Below are 20062 nucleotides of genomic sequence, written 5' to 3'. Positions count from 1 at the left end.
CTCGCTCCTCAACGATTCTTCAGGATCGTTTGAAGATCCGATTTCTCTGCTTCGGGGCCTCACGATGAAGTCTTCGTTGTTTCGAGCATTCCCGGCCCGTCTCTCTTCCCATTCCGCCGTTCCCTGTTATGCCTCGAACCACCGGACAAACTTCGTCACGATTCAGGACTTGAAGCATGCAGTAGAATATCCGTCTGCGATTTCCAGGTGAAATAATCTAGACGTCTATGGGGGGCCGCGGCCTCATGAAACCCGCAGGCTTTACTACTCGGACTGATCCACGAGAAAGCCAATACCCAGACCATATACTTCCACAACCCCGTTCTATGTATCTATATAGTTACGGTGGCATTCTATGTCAGCTAACAGCTGCAGATGGCTCCTTCATCATAGTGTCTTGAAAATTGAATCTACTGTGAACCTTGGAAGCATGCGGTCCTACTATCAGAACCGACCTTTGCCAAACTGAAACCCCCTTGGTTGATATTCAGGGGCTCTGTCTCTCATCCGCTGTGCTCAACTACCCAGTTCCGATGTGGTTGTGGGGTTTAAATCACGTGACCGTACTAGCGTCCTGCGGCTCCTTTTGAATCCCACCTCGTCCCTCTCCCTCACAGCTATTGGGGCCTCACTGCTCAATCGCAGGCCTCACCGTCTACCTCCCGCCTACAATCGCCTTTTAACGCCCTTAACGAAGCTACGACCATCGAAACGAATCTGTTGACGCTCCATCCATTTCGCTCCACGCATTCACCGCATACTCACCCGCAGACCAGGTTTTGCGACCTTTGTCTGCAGTATATAACGATCCCTCTAGCAACATAGGGAGCTCCTATTAGCTTTAAAACACTCCAACCCCACGACGCCAGCCTCGGTTTATTCGTTTCATCAAACCGTCCCGCGCCCTCGCACCTCGATTCCCACTACGCGACCTCCCCTACTACCTACTTTTCAGCCACGTCCGCATCTATACCTAGACCCTTGTACTCAAATATACCATGACCACCGAGACCACAAAAGTCGTTCCGCTCACTTGCCATGGACACTCCCGCCCCATCACCCACCTAAGCTTCTCCTCCGTTGTAGACGACGACCAATACTACCTCATATCAGCATGCAAGGACAACAACCCCATGCTCCGTGATGGCATAACTGGGGACTGGATCGGAACCTTCATTGGCCACAAGGGCGCTGTATGGCAGGCACGGCTGTCGTCTGACGCTACACTAGCAGCGACAGGCTCCGCCGACTTCTCAGCTAAAGTATGGGACACGCACACCGGAGAAGCTTTGCACACGCTCCAGCATAACCACATTGTGCGAGCTGTAGCATTCCCGAATCAGCCCCGCCCTCAGATCCTCGCAACTGGTGGTATGGAGAAGAAGCTTCGTATCTTTGACCTCTCTCGCAGCAGTAGCGCTTCCTCATCCCCTACATACGACACCTCCGCCTCCTCTGTCACTCCTCCCAGCTACGAGATCGGTCCGGGCGTCCACGCCGGTAGCATCAAATCCATCGTATGGGGCGCTGACCGCAATGTCATTATCACGGCGGCCGAGGACAAGATGGTGCGGTGGTGGGATCTGCGCTCGCGCTCGACCATTGGTGAATTCGCGGTGGAAGGTATGGTTGGGACGTGCGAGCTAGATAACACATCTGGCGACGGCGTACTGAGTGTGGCGGCCGGCAAGACGGCCTATTTCTTCGACAGCATGCAGCCGGCTACCCTGATCAAAAGTGTGAAGACACAATACGACATTGCGAGTGTGGCGTTGCACGGTGCGCAGCGAAAGTTTGTGACGGGCGGCAGCTCCCAGAATGATACGTGGGTGCGTGTGTGGGATTTCGATGAGGAGAAGGAACTAGGTATGTTTTGCAATCCGTCCTTGCTACCAGATATCATCTACTAACTTTGTGTACAGAAATGGGCAAAGGCCATCACGGCCCCATCTGGACTGTCAGCTTCTCTCCTGACGGCAAGCTCTATGCCACTGGCAGCGAGGATGGCACAATCAAGCTGTGGAAGTTCACTACTGGTCCGTACGGCTTGTGGCGTTGAAGGATTGGGCTGCATTTGTATGTATTAAGAACGTGGCTAGAATAGATACCCTGATATGCATTACTGGATCTTGGAGATTATTTAAATGTGAAGCTGAGTACTTTGTTGTCTGTGGTGTTGCCTCCAGCTTCCTCTCCGTGAATGAAATCACCTCTTCATACTATCAATCTTGATGCAATGCTACCTACATCCCTGTGGTTGAACTACTCTTCACCGTCTCAACGAGAATAGATCGTTCTGCAACCCAGAAAGGGGCTGTAATCGCACCCCTGTGCTGATCACGTGTCGTTTACTGATTGATCGCCTCGCCAAGCGCAGCCATGGTGGCACAGCATTCTCAACGACTGCTCATCTTCGGATGCCGTATCTCATCCTCCTGATGCTAGTGGGGAAAGCCAACCTCACTCGACAGATTTCTCGGGAACGTGCTCGAAAAGGGATTGACGTTCGAAGATGCTGCGGCAATTTCATTTACGGTCGTCGAATCGGTTATGGGAGGTTCTTCGTCCAGTACCAAAACTGCGGTCTTGCCTGTTCTACACGACTGATGAAACGAGAGGAAACGAACGGCGTTGAAATGGTAATATCCCGTATAACACTCACCATGTGCTATAAGGCACGCTGGCTTCGCATATTACCTTCACCGAATATCGATTGAAAGCTCGCAGACGATTTGTCGAACCGTTTGACGGCTTGAAATACTCGGTCATCTCTATCTTTGAAATTCTTCGAAGTAGCCCCTGGGAAGCACTTCAAGATTTAGCCCTTACCTTATACATGGACCTTGTTAAATTGAATGACAACGATTATTTGACCACACTGTTCTTTATAGCCAGCACAAAGGACTCTCACCCAATTCTTCACAGAAGCCTGAAATGTTCTTACATGGCCGGATTGCCTTTTCAAACCAAAGCATCCGCCGTTAGCGACAAACGCAAATCTATAGAAACACAGGCTAAACTACTGGCTCATAGGGGACATATGTCATCCGCCAATGTGTCACAACATCAAGAACTTGAGCGCCGGGGTAGGCATCTCCCAGCGCAGATCTCAGAGATCAGGCGTAACACGAAGATAAATGAATCTCACCTCACTGAGCAAGAGGCGGATAGAGACCCGCGCTTCGCAATATTCATATCCAGGGAGTTGTCCATACGCCGTCATGTTCAGGAAAGCCGCAGCGTAATTAGGCTAGTCAGGCGTCGTACCGAATACGGTTCTTTTCGCTATATGAGGACGTGGCTAAAGGATCATCCAAACTTTCTAGTCCTCGCAAAAATACACCAATCGCTTGCCAATTTCCACGTCACAGAAATGATCGATCTCAGAGCACAACTCACCCATATTCTGGAAATCGGGATTCCTCTTATGACAGAAGGAGAAGTCTTGGAGAACCTTCAACTAGCCAAAAGGATGCTGTCTTATCTGAAACCTGTTGTGCAAATTAAGTCAAGAAACCCAAAGAAACCAGATCGCCACCCGAGTAATACCAACTACTCCAAAGACTCCACAACAGTCCTCGATCTCTCTCCTCAACGCGCAAAAGATGGAAAGCTCGTGTCAGGAATGGAAATGGCTTCGTTCAGAACTTTATCCTCATCACAAAAGGGAGAAAGAGAGCGAGACGTTGACATCCGTTTGAAGAAGTTCTTATCCAAGTAGTACCAGGCTCTACGTGACAACAAGAACCAGAAGACCAACCGACCAACCAACCAACCAACCTAGTGACGACCAGTAGTGTAGACTATTGGCCCGATTTCCGCAGGGCCGTCGACTACCGGAGTCTCTGCGTTGTTCTTAAAGTCGTATTACTCCAAAAACTACGAGACTCGGCCTTTTCCGATCAAATATCGGCTCATTGTACGGAGCGAGTACTAGTATTCTCTCCCGGGACGCTCGCTTCGCTCAGCAGATGTCACTCAAATTTTCCAGTAGTCCGGTACCGCTCCATCACATCCTCAAGCTCAGGCTCATCAGCACCCATCCGCCGATAAGTCAACGGCGCCCTAGTCGCCCACTTCCGCTCATACCTATTCCTAAAGATGTGCTGATTGAAGGCATCCCGCTCGTCTACTCTTCTATGGTAGCGCTCATTTTGAAACGGTAGAGGAGACCCTAGTATCTCGTCGTCTCTCACAGCTGTATCTGCCCTGACGGAATCAAGGTTGAGGGAGTGGTTGACGTCGCCATCTCTTTTAACTGATTCGAATTTAACAAACTCGTCAATCTGGTGATCGTGGAGCTGGTATATCATGCGCCGCTTTGCAGGGTGTATGAGCGCTTCTTTACACTGCGCATAGTTAGAAGTCAGTTTATCCGTCAGCCGATATGCTTTTGGGGTTCATCACAAACCTCGTCCCCGCTTTCTCCCCTGTCAAATACCACAACACCACCGAAAATTCGTAATTCAGCCCGGTAGCCCACAACATCAGCTACACCTTCTGGATATTGCTCCATCGCTTGGTAGAACGGATGGTAAAAGTCCGTTGGAAGGACTAGTCGCGGTGGGAATGTTTCAGGTTCGTCAGGCCGGCCGTCGAGACGAGGTGGAAGTGATGATATGATAGGGGGCGGTTGGTACCATATCCGCTCGGTTGGGATATTACTGCCCTTGATTTCTTTGTAGATAAGCACTGCGATGTTGTGGCAAGCAATTGCAATCATTTCTAGTAGATGAATTTTGAATTCCTTTGAACCAACGGTGGTGTTTTGATACGCTTGTGCAGTCTGCATGTCTGTGTTAGCCCAATTCCCTTCTACAGTTTACCAGTTTTGCAAACCTTTGCATCAAAAAGTAAGATATTAATGCTGAATTTCTCCTCAAACTCTCTCAGAGTGTCAATGACTCTGGGCTGATGTGCTCGTGAGCGTTGATGTCTGCTCGGTCACGAGTGGTGGAACATTCGTAAAATACACTTCAAGTTGGGAGACCCTCGATGATCTGTGCGTAGGTTTCTTTCGCCACATCTGTGGAAAGGACTTTCGATAAGATCGTCTTGAACGCTTCCAGGTGTTCCAAATCTAAGTCTGCTGCAGATACCTTGAGCCCCGGCGGCTCAGTCAATGATATGGTATGCGGGTTGTCTCGATATGCGGATTGTGGAAGCCTCATTGTAGCGAGTTTTGTACAGCGCTTTGGTGTATCATGTACTCATGAATTTATTGTGAAAGACGGCGCTTCGAGATCCGCTGAGTGTTTTGTGTATGTTTAGGCGTCTCCAGGTTGAAGTGGGGCTGTGCTGTTTGAGATTCCCAAAGAATAGGTCTGTGCTGAAAATGGGATCCGCAAGACTCTCCCACTCTCCGTGTCTCCCTTAGAATACAGCACCCTCGTGCGCCCAACATAGGTACCTAGGCAATATCCTATGTTCGTTGCTTATCCAATGCAATTCAAAGTCTCATATCCCTTCTTCTCCGTCTATCGCTACCCTCTTTCCGATGAGACTATGACCTAAACGCTGATCTCTTAAGCTGCTGTGCCGCGCAGAGCGTCTATCGGGCGTTTATACTAAAATGGGTATTTCAACAACTAAAATAGCCTGTATGCTAGTTTAATGGGGACGTCTAGGCCAATTGTTCCAGAGAATTGATATTTTCTTGGAACCAGCGAGCCGCTGGAAGGCTGTGCTCGGAAGCATTATACGCGAAATGACATCTAATACTAATGCGTGGACTCTTAATAGATAACTGCTTAATCCACCAACTTACTAAGGGTATGTTAATATATAGGGCCTATAATAATTTGTAAAGTAAAACGCTCTCTACTTTATAGCGCTTACAAGGGCCTCTATAGTTAAGTGGTGTTGGTAGAAGGTAACACTAGAGAAGATCTGACAGCGTGCAGATTTGAAGATATAAGGTTAATATGTTCATTTTATTTAATTTACTTAATCTACTTCAACACTTTTCTCTTAAAATACCGATTATAAGTCTGCACATTAACTGCTTTCTCGTTTCTTAACTCCGCTACTATACTTCTTCGCCTCTACTTTCTCGACAGAAGTCTTGAAATATACCTTAATCGGAAAATTGTTAATACTATATTGGTTTTAAATTATATTATTATATCAACGGCAAATTTTGTGATGTACAGAAGGCCAGAAGTTCCCGTCGTAATTAACAAAGAATACACCCCGGCGGACGCCGAATACACGTTCGTTGCGTCGTCCATCAACTTAGCGCTAAAGATGATGGAAGATAATATTGGTCGTCATTCTCTTACCTGGGATAAAAAGGTGTCGGGGGACCGGGTCTTCAGAAGAAATGCGCAAGCGGCGAGAGGTGCTGTGGATTTGTTTCTCTACAAGCTACGAACAGCGTTCCCGAAGATTATCATTAATTACTTAATAGCAACTCCCGACTGCCTTAGCTACTATATAAGGCTACCCTAGACTGGCACTATGCACCAATTTAATCCACGGATTTAGACGGTTAATATCAATAGCTTGGTAAGCACGCTACTCTATTCTTACTTTTTAATTCCGGCACTAATCATTTATAGCGAGTTGATGCTATGCTTAAGTCGGTCCGAGAATAGAAATAGGACCGATTTTTAGACTTCTAGTTCTTGTTTGCAACATGCTTTATACATAAGATTGGTAGTTATTTCTTCGGAACCTTCCTTACGGATGGAACTATTATAACGCCGCCTTGGTTCGGCATATCTGGCTATAATATTGCGGATGACAAAGGAAACGTGGATGGGGAGTCTGGCTTGTGGCTTGAAAATGACTAGTTTAGTGGCACAGTGGAGTACTTTCGAGACCCACATTAAAATAATAATTAGGTAAGGATAATGTCCTTTCCGTGTTGCTTTGCGGCTTAAAAACATAAGTAATACCCTGAATAGCCCGGAGTTCTACATATTATATATGCCAATGGTTACGCATACAAAATCGACCATACTATGGTCACTAATAGTTTCATGTACTGTAAGCAAAACTTCTTCGGCCAACTGCAACCTTGAACGCAATCTGACGGGTGTAACCGACCAGCCTTTACCGCTCCTTAGCCTACAATCGGAAATAGGATCAGTCCTTCTACGCTCAGAAGCATGGGATACCACCTAGCTACCCCTTCGAGCTCATCCGAAGAGCGGTATATAATGGCGAGAAATGCGCAGATTAGGGGCACACTTGCGCGGCTAGCTGGATATACAGCCAGAACCTTGGAGATGATGGCCATTCCGCGCAATCCTAGGCAGAGGCTTAGAGCATACTAGCTAGGATACAGGACCGTTCATGATTGTAGAGCTTTAATATACGTGGAGAAGTTGATTTTTAGGAAGATATTGTTCGTCTTCGCGGGCACAAATAGACCTTTTTTGGGGTGGGCTGGACTGCTGCTTCGATCGAAACGTGCTTTTTGACCAACTAGTGTACACTCTAGAGAAACGAGGTCTGTAGGAACTAGTGTTTTGGCATTTTAGCGAGCGCAAGTCTGCATTTATTGGTAGATTATACAATAATGATCCCGACATTCTCTATAGTCGACACTATTGTCCTCCGAACCTCTGCCTAAACCTGGCGCCTGGAACCCGTCACTAATATCAAGTCTCATACAGCATCGCCGGCATTTCGCACTTAATCTGCGCAATCCCTTATACCTATATCAGGTACCGTCGAAGAAAGATACCCTGTCCTATTGATATACATACTACTATTTCTACTCCGTGCTCTGCCAGTTCTACAAGCATAGATTCGAGTGCTCTATCGTTTGCAGTCTTCACAGCTGTAACGTCGACCTCACGTAGCCCCTTCTCCCTCGGCACTAACATTATTTGACCTCTTACTAACAAACTCCCACCCATTGCCATCATGAGCAAGACTAACAATCATCTTATCCACTTCATTTTCAATATGATTAAGATTGCCTGACGCCGCCATCCGGTCTCTGCTGTCGCCAGCGAATCCATTTCCAGAAAACAAGAGTGGTAGGATCGAAGACTTCCATATCGGCACTTGTTGCTTATCTAGCATCGTTTTGAAAGCCATGGTAATCAAGAGAAGGGCGGTCAGGAGAAGCAGTGCGACTGGGAACGCCAGCCAGGTCCAGTCAAACTGTATGCAGATTGTTTCTCGAAGGACTATGCCTTCTACCACGGCTGGATCACCGTTCCAATCTGTTCCCTGCTTGCGCATTTCGTTGGTGATAGCAGTCGTGACGGATTCCAGGTTTGCATCGATGCTTACGAAGGAGGCGTTGCCTTTGTTGAATAGACTCTTTAGCCACCACTTATCATCACACCAAATCCAGCTCCACCGGTCCGGAGGGGAATGTTCATCGTAATAGCTGGTAAGAGGCATGGAGCAGTCGCCGGTGAAGACATTGAACATGAACTCCGCTAAGGCATTGATGTAGATACCATCGATCTTGAAAAAACACTCATTGGGCACCGTGACATTCTTCCCGTCTATTAGGGTGGTGTTGAAGGTGTGGTTGCCTGCCGGGAATGAAGAAATATTATCGTGTGTGTAGAGCTGGCCGTCGACTACGCACGGCGAGTTGAATTGAAGAAAATCCGGGGCGAGATCAGGCGCATACGCTTTAAGCGAAGCATGTGTCTCGCTGACAATGGTTTCGCTCAGGATGCCATTATTGACGGCGCCACGATAATTCTTGACGCAGGGATAAAATGTACAAGCCACGGCGGCCATGTCGATAGCATCAAACGCAGAGGTTGTAGCGAAGTCAGCATCGAATTTTTTGGGGTCCAGCTTCGAATGTGGACAGGTGATATTGTAACTGTATCCGTAACCGTCGGTGACGTTGACGACTTGGCAGCCATTAAGTGTGAACGTAAGGAGGGTGATATTGAGTATTGCAACGTTCGATGCCGTAATGAAGGATGGATCTTGAAAGGGTGTATTGGTTAATGAAGCAGCCCATTCGAAATCCCCTGGCGTCATGTTGAAAAAGGCCTGGGGCACGCCGGAAACGTCACGCCCTCCATCATCGGTATCCCACCCACCGATGCTCTGCCTATTCAACCAGAAGTTGTAGTCTGATTGGTTTGGACTTGAGACCAGCGTTCCGTTCGAGGCTTGGAATAAGGCGGGGCTCACTACCTCGTGGATCTCGCCAGAGACATCAATACACTTTTTGCAAAGCCCACTAGACGAATGTGTAACGCCAGCGTACGATGCGAAAGTACAATTACCAGACATGCAGGCTGCTGAAAGTGCAGAGCGGTTACCATGTGGATTAGCCAGTCCGTCCAATATGGCAGCACTGGTTTCTAGGTCTAAGTCGTAATGTCCGGGTGTAAAGCGAGGAATATTGTCTCTAGACACTATCCTAGCGATTTGTATGGATGAGTTCAACGGTGTAAGAGGCTTATTACAAGCCACAGTCTTGATAGCCTGCTGAGTGAAGGGGCCAATAGCAAAGGAAAGTATGATTACAAGACATCCTAGAAGGGCCAGGTTGCTTTTATCTATCAGTTGCTGCAGTTGTTTCGGGATGGTCGATGAATACGAACAGTCTTCTGATTCTAAAGAATAGGAGCAACGAACTCCAAGGTCCGCGCGATGCTGTATCAAACTGAGCGAGATGTCGCAAAGGGCGCGGCCGGCGATACCACATCCATTTTAGCTGGCTGACAACTGCCGTGAAGTAATTAGCTAGTGTTCCCGTATCATTGAAACAGGCGCAGTAGGTTTTACCTTCTTCCACAACAGCAACCATCGAGGCCCGGAGCAATGTAGACAGAATAGCAATCAAAGTACTAAGATTAAGGCTATACTTCCAAGCCGGCTGCTCTTGCGCATTGTATTTTGACAGCGCGATGGCAATAGCAATCAAAGCACATATGGCTATCAGAAGTAAGAGAATCTCTGCCCACCACGCAGACAGAAATATCGCATCGCGGCGACGATGGGGTCTTCGGTCTTCGGTCGATGAAAAAGGGTTTCCCTTGGCTAGAAAAGCCTGCTTCTCTCGTATTTTGAGATTGCTAGCCGTTGCAGAGGGCTGCCTGCCGGCAAAGTGTTGAAAAGCGGCCGTCTCAGAGCTTGGGGGTAAAAGAGGGGATTTAGGAGGAGAAGAGGGGACTATGTGGTCGATGTAATCTTCTTCGCAGGTTGCTGAAGAGGCCCCCGATGGTTGCCTCAGCGAAGGGTGCAAAATGTCATGTCTATCCATGAGTAAAAGGTTATGGGAAGCAAGAAAAGGTGCAAGTAGAACCAGCGGGTCCCATTCCGCTTTCTATGCGGACTGATTCTGGCCCCGAGTACCTATTCCTAGCACAGCTTATTGTAGTCAGTATAAGGCCACCCATTTCAAGGATGTGGCCCTTCGCTGCAACATGCATAATAGGGCTGAAGAGGCTGAGATTTGCAGAGCAAGGCAGAAAAGACTGAAATCACCGGCAGGATACCTAGACGGGGCTTGGCACGATTTGGGGGCCATATGTTTGCGTTGCTTGGAGCAGCAATAGGCTCAGACTCTTCGGGAAAGGAGTCTATCGAAGGTAGCCATTGCTTCCTCTTGTAGAAATAGGGTCGATGCCCTACACCTGATAAGTCTATCCTGATATTCAATAACATGGTGAAAAACTTGACAACGGAAACAAGGCTCAGCCTTGACTTGGCCTGGCTGTGTTGAGTGATGACTGCATCTAGTGTCACGCAACATTGCTTAACGTATCATCTCGATGTCTCCATCGGTAGGGATGGTGCATGCAATGAGTACTTTATGTGGGGGCGATGTGGTGGCAATATAGATGCCTGGAGAAGAGACGCGGAGGGCGGAGAAGAGACGCGGAGAGCGGAGAAGAGAAATTTCCGAAAACCCAAGTGGCCCAAGGACCCCAATCATTTCATTATACCCAAACTCTGCACTAACTCTACACCAACTCTAGATTAATCATAGATAACGATTACGATTTCACCTGGATTCAGTTCCTTATATTTCATCTCTCTCCGATGCAAAAACTGAACTCCGCTATAGCCATCCCTCTTTCCCGTTCTCTCTACCTCACATAGTTCAGTACCATTAGAAAAGCACGAAACAGTAAAATCTCCTCGCCTGAGTCTAATCGACTTGCAAAAAGCATTTACAAAGAAAGTTAGAGCTGAGAAGAACAAAAAAGTTTGTAAGCAAGATGCTCGCCCCACTATCTAACGCTACATCCCCCTTTCCCTTCCCCACTCACCTCGACCTCCCCCCATCACCATTCGATGTACCTATATCGATAAACAATATGAAGAGCGGAAGGATATATAGCCTAGAAGATTCTTTATATACATTTAGATATAGTATAGCTAACTTTACTTCTTATATTATAGATGGAGAAGTGTAAGCATATTAGGGTAATAGTATGACTTATTAATATCTAAATAGCTTTTATAGGCAATATTATAAATATCCTTAACCCCCGTCCCGTCTCTTACACACTATAAATTACATAACTTAGCTCGTGAGGTATCCCTCCTTCGCTTCCTAAATTGCATACCTCCTATTTTACCCCTAAAGAATACCGAAACACCAATTACACCCAAAACCCCTTCATCCCTCACGCCCTATACTCCAACCACCAACCCCTCCCTCACAAACTTCTGCCACGTATTCGTCAAAACCAAATACCGTATACTCGCCTCCGCCTCATCAAACACACCCACCCCAAATCCCTCCACGGCACCCCCAGTCTCCAGCGACCACGTCGGCCTCACGCACGGCGCCGGCTCAAACCCCAAAATGCCCCTCTCCTCATCCCCCACAGACTCGGTAACATCCATCTCAAACGTCGCAGCCGACGCCGCAAACAACGGCGGCCCCTTCCGCCCGCCCATCGCCCGCATCCGCGACTGCGCCGAGAACGCGCTCTGGTCGTGCGCGCGCGCGTCCTTGTCCTTGAAGGAATCCACAATCGACTCGTCGCGGTAGGGCACGAACTCGCCGAAGACGGCGCGCAGGGCCGCGGCGACGGCGCTGGAGATGTTGATGGGGAACTCAGACGTCGCAGGGTCGATCGAGGAGCGGTAGATGCTCAGCGCGGCGGCGAATAGCCTTGGCATCGAGTTGGTGGAGGTGGCGCTCGCGGGAGTGGAGGTGGCTTTTGTCCAGGCGAGTTTGAAGTCGCGGACTTGGATTAGGAAGACGACGTTCTCGGCGGTGAAGTCGGCGGTCGCGGCGAAGTGGAGGAGGGGCGCGGGGTTGAGTTCGAGGGCTTTGGTGAGCGCGGCCATAGTTTGCAGCTCTCTGCTCACTGGGGTCCGCGGTGCGACTGTAGCTGTAGACACGGATTTAAAGCTCGATTTGTTGTGGAAGTGGGACTTGTGCCAGACGTCGTCGGTGGTGGTGAGGGTGCAGCTGGAGTTATCGTTGCTGCTGCCGGACGTGCTGTTGCGGCTGCGTTTTTCGTCCCACGCTTTGAGTGCTGCGAGGGTTGCGAGAAGCTCGCACCGCGCGCGCCAGGCGGCGTATATGGGGAAGAAGAGGGTAGCGGACTGTGTAACGATGATGCCGGGCGCGAGCCATAGAGGGGGTCCCCAGCGCCTGTTTATGTGCGCAAAGGCTGGGGAGTGCAGGGAAGCGAGCCATAAGGGGGAGCCCGGGAAGCCGGCAATGACGGAGCAGGCAATTTGGGGCCGCCAGCAGTGGACATCGGATATGTGGCGGATGCGGTATAGGAGGTAGGGGCCGTAGAGGCAGGACCACCAAAGTTGCCAGATGGCGGAGGGGATCCTAGGCAAGGGATTTAATAAGAAGAGTGGGAAGGGGGAAGGAGGAAGAGGGCAGGGGAGGTACCATTCGAGCCCCTTGCGGCATTTCGCTTGGCCTTGGGCGTGGGTGAGGGATGGATCGTAGTGGCCCTGGAGGGTTGGCGATGTGGCGTATATTACGGAGATTGCTATGAGCTGAGGATGTATTAGTGCCATAGTCGTGACCTCTGCTGGTAGATAGATCTGCCATAAGTGAGTACCCACTTGAACCAGCATCCCGAGGCCAATAAAGAGATATGTCTTCCGCAACGCCGTAAGCGTATTCCACCTAGCCACGAGCCCCTTAATACCGGATGGATAGACCAGTTTCCCAGACCGACTCAGTGTTTGCTCGCTATCCAGCATCCGCTGCTGCATATGACTAACGCTCTCCAGCTGCGCAACATTCGCTTGGAACAGGGCGATGCCAAACGGCAGCCAAGTGCTCATGATCCAGAACTCGAGGCCGCATGAGAAGTTCCCGTTGACGGTGTACGCGAGCAGCATTAAGATCATATATACTTGGAGAAAGACGACGGAAGTGATGGCGAGCGGGATATTGCGCATCTTGAGGTACGAGACCTTGCGGTTGAGGTAGAGCCATGCTGAGGCGGCGCCTAGGATACAAGTCCAGGCGATGGCGATGCCGGCGTACAGCTGCCCGAGGGAGTCCCAGTTCAGGCGGCTCGTGAGGTCATGGCCGTGTGGAGTGACGTGGAATCCCATTGTGAAGATATACAAGCCGGGGGTATTAAAATAAATTTGAGAGATTGCGAGGACGTAAGAAAACTACAGCGTTATCTTTGACCTCAGCACGCCCATCTTGGCCGTACCTAAGATCGCGTTGATGTTGACATCGGATCTAGATCCCGTTGATAATCTACGCGTCGCGCCTCCATTGGCAGTGTTGAAGATCGCACGCGTTATCATGACGGCTGGACACAGGATTACCTTGTCCATGGCTGCTCCACAGCAAGGGCAGCCTAGTGGACGTAGGGTTGTCGAAGTGGATTCCTTGCGGAGATGGAGCCGGGGAGTGGTACCGTTGGCAACGGTGTGCTGTGGAGTGCGTGCCGTTGACACTTAGCGAGAACCCCACGCTCCGGAGGACATACCGACAATTTCCTCGCCGGAGTTGGGGGAACCGACGTCGCGAGTGCTATTGGCCTTCTCGTTGTGGCAGCTCTATCTTGGAGAGATCAGAACGGGGGGTAGCGTCTTTCAGCTGGCCTTGAAGTGCCGGTCTGTGAACCAGCTCCAGTGCCTAACGGGATACTCCGTACACTTGTCAGAACACATTTCAGTGTTGAATGCCTACGACACATGTAGAGATAGGACAGAAGCGTGGGTACGAACCTGATGGGGAAGGACATATCCGCGTACGTTACCTAGATGCCCACCGAATAGGATGGTGGATAAAGCCAAACTCGTCCGTTTGCATATTGGTCCTATCTACAATATATTACTGCGTCCTTCACAGCGGTACTTCCCATGGCCCCCGCTATACTTCATGACTTCGCAGGAATGTCATATACTATACAACACGCTCACCGCTCGTAGTCCCCATAAATCCCGCCCAAGAAAGCCACCAACGCCTTGCCTACCAAATGTATCACGAACATGAGCACACACAAGCCACCTTCCCAGTCATATCCATACCCATATTTTCATAACCGTACTCAAGCTAGTGTAAATCTTTGCTCTACGCCGCAGTCTTGCCCCCACAGTCCGGAATCTTGACCCCATCTTTCAAATTGCGGTCAATGTCCATCAGGCCCCATTTGTCTTCCCACTCTTTGCCTTTTGTGTCGAACTGGATCTTCCAGGGTTCGTCGAAAGCTTCAAACCTGTATCTTATTAGCACTGGTCACTACAGCCTCGATTCGAGATGAAGGAAAATGGATTATATACATACCAGAAATACTCCGTAGCATTCGCCAAACTCTGACAAACCCAGCTTTCCATGAATGTGTTCATTTCGTCGATCCCGGCTATACTTCCTTGCGTATCACTCGTACAATCAACCTCACCGCAGTCATTTCCTCCAGCAGACGGCCATCCGACTTCGGAGATGATTTGCTTGGTCGTGAGGCCCTTTGTCAAAGGAACATCATGCCCCTGCCAGAACGTCCACGTCCACCCGGCCGCCGCTTCGGCTGTGACACCCGCGAAAAACGGATGAATATTGCTCATTACGATGTCAACATCTTGAGCAAGCGCTGCAGTCCAGTTGTCTCCAAGATCCGACGTCGCGAGCGGTAAATCCATATCCTTGTCTGTGAGGTTCTTCTTGACGTCTCCGAGTATCTTGCCGAGGGCGTCTATCGTTAGGTCCTTTCGAAAGAGGACTTCGTTGCCGACGATGACTCCTTTGAAGACATCGATGTTGTTCTTGGATTTCTGGTCGTCTAGGATCTCCCACATCTGCGCGAGCTGCCGGTCGTTGGTCGTGTCGTTGTTTCCGAGCCATACGCCGAGCCAGACCTTCATGTCTGTGAGCTCAAGACGGTCAATAGCGTGTAAGACCATCTCGGTCTGGTTGCAATCGGTGCCATACAGCCGGACCGCGTTTGTGAGCTGACTGAGCATGGTCATGTCTCGTGTGACATTGTTTTGGCTGGGAGGTGTATGCATGCAATCGGGGTATTGGGCATTCAGGGGCGTGTAGTCCATGCCCGGAAATACTTTGTGCAAGTTCGCGTTCCCTAATAGCTTCTGAATTTCGGCGCTGTTCTTGTCAAGATCGGATTTGTTGTCGTTGGCCACTCCTTGAGGGGACTGATCGCTAGGCTTGGAGGAAGACTTGTTGTTCTTCCGTGAGAGCACACCTCCAATCACGCCTCCGACTATGCCGCCGATGATAACAAGCACGACGATGGTACCTACAATCCACTTGAGACGTTTGTTTCCGCTATTTTGGCGGTTCAGCCAGTCACTTTTCTCAGCCCCTGGACCGATGCCACCAGCGCCACCGCTGGCAGAGTCTTGTACGCCATTCGTGGGTACGGCATTATAAGTGCCACTGGCATCTCGCGCGCCAAATGCAAAAGCTCCTGCAGCGGCCGCTCCTGCACCAACCCCCGCAGCAGCTGGCGCGATGCCTTCACGGCTGGAGTTACGATTGTTTCCGAAAGGGAGTAGGGAGCGGCGTTTTTGACCATGTTGGGTTTGGGCGAAGTCATCGTCCCCGTCGTCGGCGATGGTGTTGGGGTCGATTGCGCCCATGGCAGGGGCGAGGCGGAGGTTGCTAGACGAGTATTGGTCATAGGGGGTATCAGCATAAGGGTAGGCGCTGGGAGAGGGTTGGTTGTATAATGGTATGCTTCGTTCCGAGGAGCTTTCGGCTCGTGACGCTGCGGCTGGAGCGTGGCTTGCAGCAGCAAGAGGTACTGTGGAGGAGTAGGAGGGTTGAGGGTCGACGGGTCTTCGTGGTGGTACGGCTGCTTGGTTGAGTACCCCGTAATTGTCGTCGTCTTGGTCAAATCGGCGTTCTGAGGGGGTGTGTCTTGCTCCTGCGATGTCACCAGACCGGTATAGGTTGTCGATGTCCCGCAACGCCTGCACACCGCTGTCCCGCTCATTTGTGCTGGCAACTCCCATCGCGATTCCTGAAATTCCACCTCCTGCTGCAGCTGTGCTCAAGTTGTCCATTCCCGGCGTGGTGTCGGACTGGCGACGAGGCTGTGAAGTATTTGGAACAGCTCCAACACCGTAACGAGGGGGTGGAGACTGGCTGAGCGGGCGTCTTGGTATGGTATTTTGTCGTGGGAGAGATTCCTGCTGTCCGTCGTACTGTCTCTGTGACTGGTGCTGGCTGTATTGGCTGTAGGCGCTGCTTGGCTGCCGGTGAGCGGGAGGGGGTGGAGGGGCGTCGTATGACGATGGTATTTGCTGGCTGCGAGGAGGGTCTATAGGGGAGACTGCGGGTTCGTCTTGATAGGGTTGGGAGTGCTGCGAGTACTGTTGCTGGTAGCCGTTGCTACGAGGCTGGAGTGTCCCTTCGTCATGGTAGTTGAAAGAAAAGCTGCGCTCCGGTAGTCCACTCATTGCGATGGCTGCGACGGCGATTAGCACGAGGTGAATGCTAGTCCACCGTTCCAGAGATTCCTAGTCTGCACAGGCTGGTTCGCCGTGGACCCAATGCGGGCGAAGAAAGCGGCAACGAGCCGCTCAGCGTGTGACGAGGCTTGGTGTTGACAAAGGCGGGCACAGCGTGGAGGAGTCCAAAGTTCGAAATAATGCGGCAGTGCTATGATGCTAGGAAGCGTATCGTGAGTATCGTCGTCGAGGGTAAGAATTGGGTTCGGGCCAGCTGGGCGGCCTCAGGTGGTGGTGTAAGGTTCGTTATTCCGTTTGGAGGCGCAGTTGTCACAGTAACCTTGCCGACCATCCCTGCCTAGAATGGCGCCAAGTAAAAATAGCACCGGGCAGGCTTCCCCACAAATTGTCACACCAAAAACCACGAGACGCAGTCGTTTCAGGGAGTCCTCAACGACATTCTACAGAATGATTGTCTTCAAGTTTGGAAGACTCAAGAAGTAGAGAGCTTCGAAGCTCGCTGCTGGGCAACGCCTCAAGCGATGGCGCCACCTCCCTACTCACCTTCACCACCCTCCAGCCCCAATACGAGCTTCGAAACACTTCGAACACGAAGCCGCAGAAGCCGCCCCTTGCACATGAAGCCCACCAAAAGCAGCTACAAGTACGAGAACGGCGTTCCATACCGGCACGAAGGCACGTCTTGGCTCTAGTGGATGGCAAATCATGCAACTACAAGGACCATCTCCCGTGCAGGGCCGAATATGCGGCTCGCGCTGACATATGTCTCACTCTCACATGATGCCGGAAACGTCCAAGTCACGTTGCTATCCTATGACAGCGCGTTGAAGCATTCGAAGGCTGGTCTAATTCATATGTAAGGGGAGAGAGGTTGGGGATGCTGAATGGTGCAGGGTCATATATCTGCGCTGGAAAGGCACAGACAAAGTGTGCGTAGTGTAGCTTCTGGCCAGCTAATCATGGCATTCGTGAAATCTACTACCTAAGACTCAGTCGTTGTCAAAAGGCCTTCTAGAGGGTTATGTCCGTTTCTCAACCCATCAAAACCTTCAGTACTGCCGTCTGTCACTTATCAATCATTTCTTAGTCAAGTGACTCCTGGCGGCAACTTTCAAAAGAGTGAAGCACTGTCGCGATCACGATATTTCCTAAAACTCATTCGCTCCCGTCCACTCCTCAATCAAGCAAGTCTCGGCAGCTAGCTATAGTGCGCTGGCCATAGATATCCGCACACTATTCTACCACCGCTTGTGGTGCCTCATAGCAAATTCAGAAACCCAGGATAGCGGAGCACGCTTCCAATTTGTATGAAGTGCTATGCCGCAGTTTGGGGCGGCTTGACACAACTTTATCAGTTCCTCGAAAGCCGAGACGTCCGTCTGAACCGGGCGCCTGAAAACACCACAAGACGCCACAAGCGGTACTAGAGAAATGTGCAGATATCTGTAGCAAGACATGATATCAAAATAGTAGGTAGAATACAGTGACGGTCATACCACCGTCTTAGTCCCAATATCTCCCACCATACATCCCACCCCCTCGAAGGGACCAGCGTATACCAAAATCGACCAATTCAACCCTCCTCTTTTTCCTCCTCCTCATCCTCCTCACATCGCCAAATACCCCCCATCAACCGGCAACCCCACCCCCGTCACAAAACTACTATCCTCACTCGCCAAAAACACCGCCGCCGCCGCAATCTCCTCCGGCCTCCCCCACCTCCCCCACGGCGTCGCCGCCAACCTGCCCGCATTCGCCGCCTCGTCCTTGAACGTCGCCTCCGTCATCGCGCTCTGCGTGAACCCGGGGCAGATGGCATTGCAGTGGATCTTATCCGCCGCGTAGTCGAGCGCGATGGATTTCGAGAGGTTGAGGCACGCGGCTTTAGAGGCGCAGTAGGGCCCGTGGCCGCCGGTGAAGCCGTTGATGCCGAAGGTGGAGGCAATGTTGATGATCCAGCCGCGGTCGCCGGAGGGGTGGGGGGGTTGCTTTAGGAACTGCACCAATGCATACTTACAGCCCTAGGGAGAGGTGTGAGTTTCAAATTATGGGCGCTGCGATTTGGATGGCGGGGATGGGGGATCCATCTTAATTTGAAAGTGCTCTCGGGACATGCTAGCGGGCGAAGAGAGCAAAACTGAACTTACTAAAAACACCCCCCTCGCATTCACAGCCATAGTCTTATCCCAAATCGCCTCATCCATAAGATGCAACCTTGGATAATTATGCTCGCCGACACCCGCATTATTCACAAGCCTGTATCCCTATCAGCCCTCTCCCCATAAACCTTCTTCCCCATCCCCTCTTCCCCCTCCCCTCTTCCCCCTTCTCACAACGAAATTATCCACTCACACATCCAACCTCCCCGCCCTCCGCACCGCCTCGCTCACCACCTCTTCCCAACCCCTCGCCTCTGCAACATCACACCGCACAAACACAGCCCTCCCCTCCCCGTATCTCTTATTGATTAAATCGTGCGTCTTCTCCTTGTCTTCCGGGGTGTTGGCGTTGCCATGCGCGTCCGGCCGCAGATCCGCACACACGACGAGTTTGGTCCCGTGAGACGCGTAGGCGATGGCGATGGCGCGGCCGATGCCGCTGCTGGCGCCCGTGATGAGGGCGGTTTTGTCGTGTAGGCGCGGAAGGTGGGAGGGGGGTTGGGGGGGCATTGTGGGAGGTGGGAGGGGAGAGATGCGGGTGGGAGGTTAAGAGTAGACGGAGGAAGCCTCGAAAGACATAATATGAAGAAGGAAGAAGTGACAGGCTTGATGTATATATATGCACTCCTAGAAGCAAATGCGGAGAGGAGGCTTGAAAGCCTGGATTTAAGTATCAAGAAAGTGGATTACTGCATGCGGTAATGCGGTCCCTTCTTCTAACTCAATTGTGCAATCATCTTTAAGCCACCGGCAGGCTTGTTCGAGGGCATGTACACGAACCAAAGAGACGACTCCACGTTTTCGAGGTACGAAGTCACACGCGTCAAAACTGCCCGGTTGAGAGTGAGGTCAGGCTTCGTTCACTCGGTGGTGGGTAGCACGGGGAAAGCTTTCCCCCCACTTCACTCCTCACCCCGGCTTTCGGTAGCTTCATCTTGGCGCTAATGCAGCTTGTTGTCCGAGCGGGGTCGGCAGACTTGCCTGTTATGATATCTTGCGCTCTGAGGCTGTATTCGATGTTTCTGGCTTAAAAGGTCATGGCCAAGAATGTAATTAGTATATAATCTTTCAGCATCCAGCCC

At 50.7% G+C, this 20062-nt stretch overlaps 7 protein-coding genes across 7 annotated transcripts; 2 read left to right on the top strand and 5 right to left on the bottom strand.

Moving 5' to 3' along the window:
- Window positions 1-772: 772 nt before the first annotated feature.
- On the top strand, window positions 773-2095 carry BDZ99DRAFT_468357 (serine/threonine kinase receptor associated protein-like protein). Its single transcript, XM_033721225.1, has 2 exons — window positions 773-1866; window positions 1923-2095. Exons 1-2 carry the CDS (start codon window positions 999-1001, stop codon window positions 2057-2059), a joined length of 1005 nt encoding a protein of 334 aa, XP_033570375.1. The 5' UTR covers window positions 773-998; the 3' UTR covers window positions 2060-2095.
- Window positions 2096-2998: 903 nt separating this feature from the next.
- BDZ99DRAFT_172463 (uncharacterized protein) lies at window positions 2999-4049 on the top strand. The gene has a single exon (XM_033712986.1). The coding sequence runs from the start codon at window positions 3041-3043 to the stop codon at window positions 3719-3721; it is 681 nt and encodes a 226-aa protein (XP_033570374.1). The 5' UTR covers window positions 2999-3040; the 3' UTR covers window positions 3722-4049.
- On the bottom strand, window positions 3975-5171 carry BDZ99DRAFT_526762 (uncharacterized protein; the record flags this gene model as incomplete). The annotated part of the gene is made up of 4 exons (XM_033726170.1): window positions 3975-4349; window positions 4412-4786; window positions 4840-4911; window positions 5100-5171. 4 exons carry the CDS (start codon window positions 5169-5171, stop codon window positions 3975-3977), a joined length of 894 nt encoding a protein of 297 aa, XP_033570373.1.
- Window positions 5172-7677: 2506 nt separating this feature from the next.
- BDZ99DRAFT_503411 (uncharacterized protein) lies at window positions 7678-10201 on the bottom strand (the record flags this gene model as incomplete). The annotated part of the gene is made up of 2 exons (XM_033723965.1): window positions 7678-9470; window positions 9724-10201. 2 exons carry the CDS (start codon window positions 10199-10201, stop codon window positions 7804-7806), a joined length of 2145 nt encoding a protein of 714 aa, XP_033570372.1. The 3' UTR covers window positions 7678-7803.
- Window positions 10202-11383: 1182 nt separating this feature from the next.
- BDZ99DRAFT_468355 (uncharacterized protein) lies at window positions 11384-13025 on the bottom strand. Its single transcript, XM_033721224.1, has 3 exons — window positions 12988-13025; window positions 12809-12918; window positions 11384-12745 (listed from the first exon to the last, which is right to left on the bottom strand). Exons 1-3 carry the CDS (start codon window positions 12997-12999, stop codon window positions 11581-11583), a joined length of 1287 nt encoding a protein of 428 aa, XP_033570371.1. The 5' UTR covers window positions 13000-13025; the 3' UTR covers window positions 11384-11580.
- Window positions 13026-14049: 1024 nt separating this feature from the next.
- On the bottom strand, window positions 14050-17079 carry BDZ99DRAFT_503409 (glycoside hydrolase). Its single transcript, XM_033723964.1, has 2 exons — window positions 14678-17079; window positions 14050-14609 (listed from the first exon to the last, which is right to left on the bottom strand). The coding sequence occupies exons 1-2, from the start codon at window positions 16807-16809 to the stop codon at window positions 14465-14467; spliced, it is 2277 nt and encodes a 758-aa protein (XP_033570370.1). The 5' UTR covers window positions 16810-17079; the 3' UTR covers window positions 14050-14464.
- Window positions 17080-18156: 1077 nt separating this feature from the next.
- On the bottom strand, window positions 18157-19490 carry BDZ99DRAFT_503408 (putative 2-(R)-hydroxypropyl-CoM dehydrogenase; the record flags this gene model as incomplete). Its single annotated transcript, XM_033723963.1, has 3 exons — window positions 18157-18842; window positions 18969-19077; window positions 19174-19490. The coding sequence occupies 3 exons, from the start codon at window positions 19488-19490 to the stop codon at window positions 18429-18431; spliced, it is 840 nt and encodes a 279-aa protein (XP_033570369.1). The 3' UTR covers window positions 18157-18428.
- Window positions 19491-20062: the final 572 nt, after the last annotated feature.

The sequence above is a fragment of the Mytilinidion resinicola genome, assembly GCF_010093595.1.
Source record: "Mytilinidion resinicola strain CBS 304.34 unplaced genomic scaffold BDZ99scaffold_27, whole genome shotgun sequence".
NCBI classification, from domain to species: domain Eukaryota; kingdom Fungi; phylum Ascomycota; class Dothideomycetes; order Mytilinidiales; family Mytilinidiaceae; genus Mytilinidion; species Mytilinidion resinicola.
This window is presented reverse-complemented; position numbering and strand designations above follow the sequence as displayed.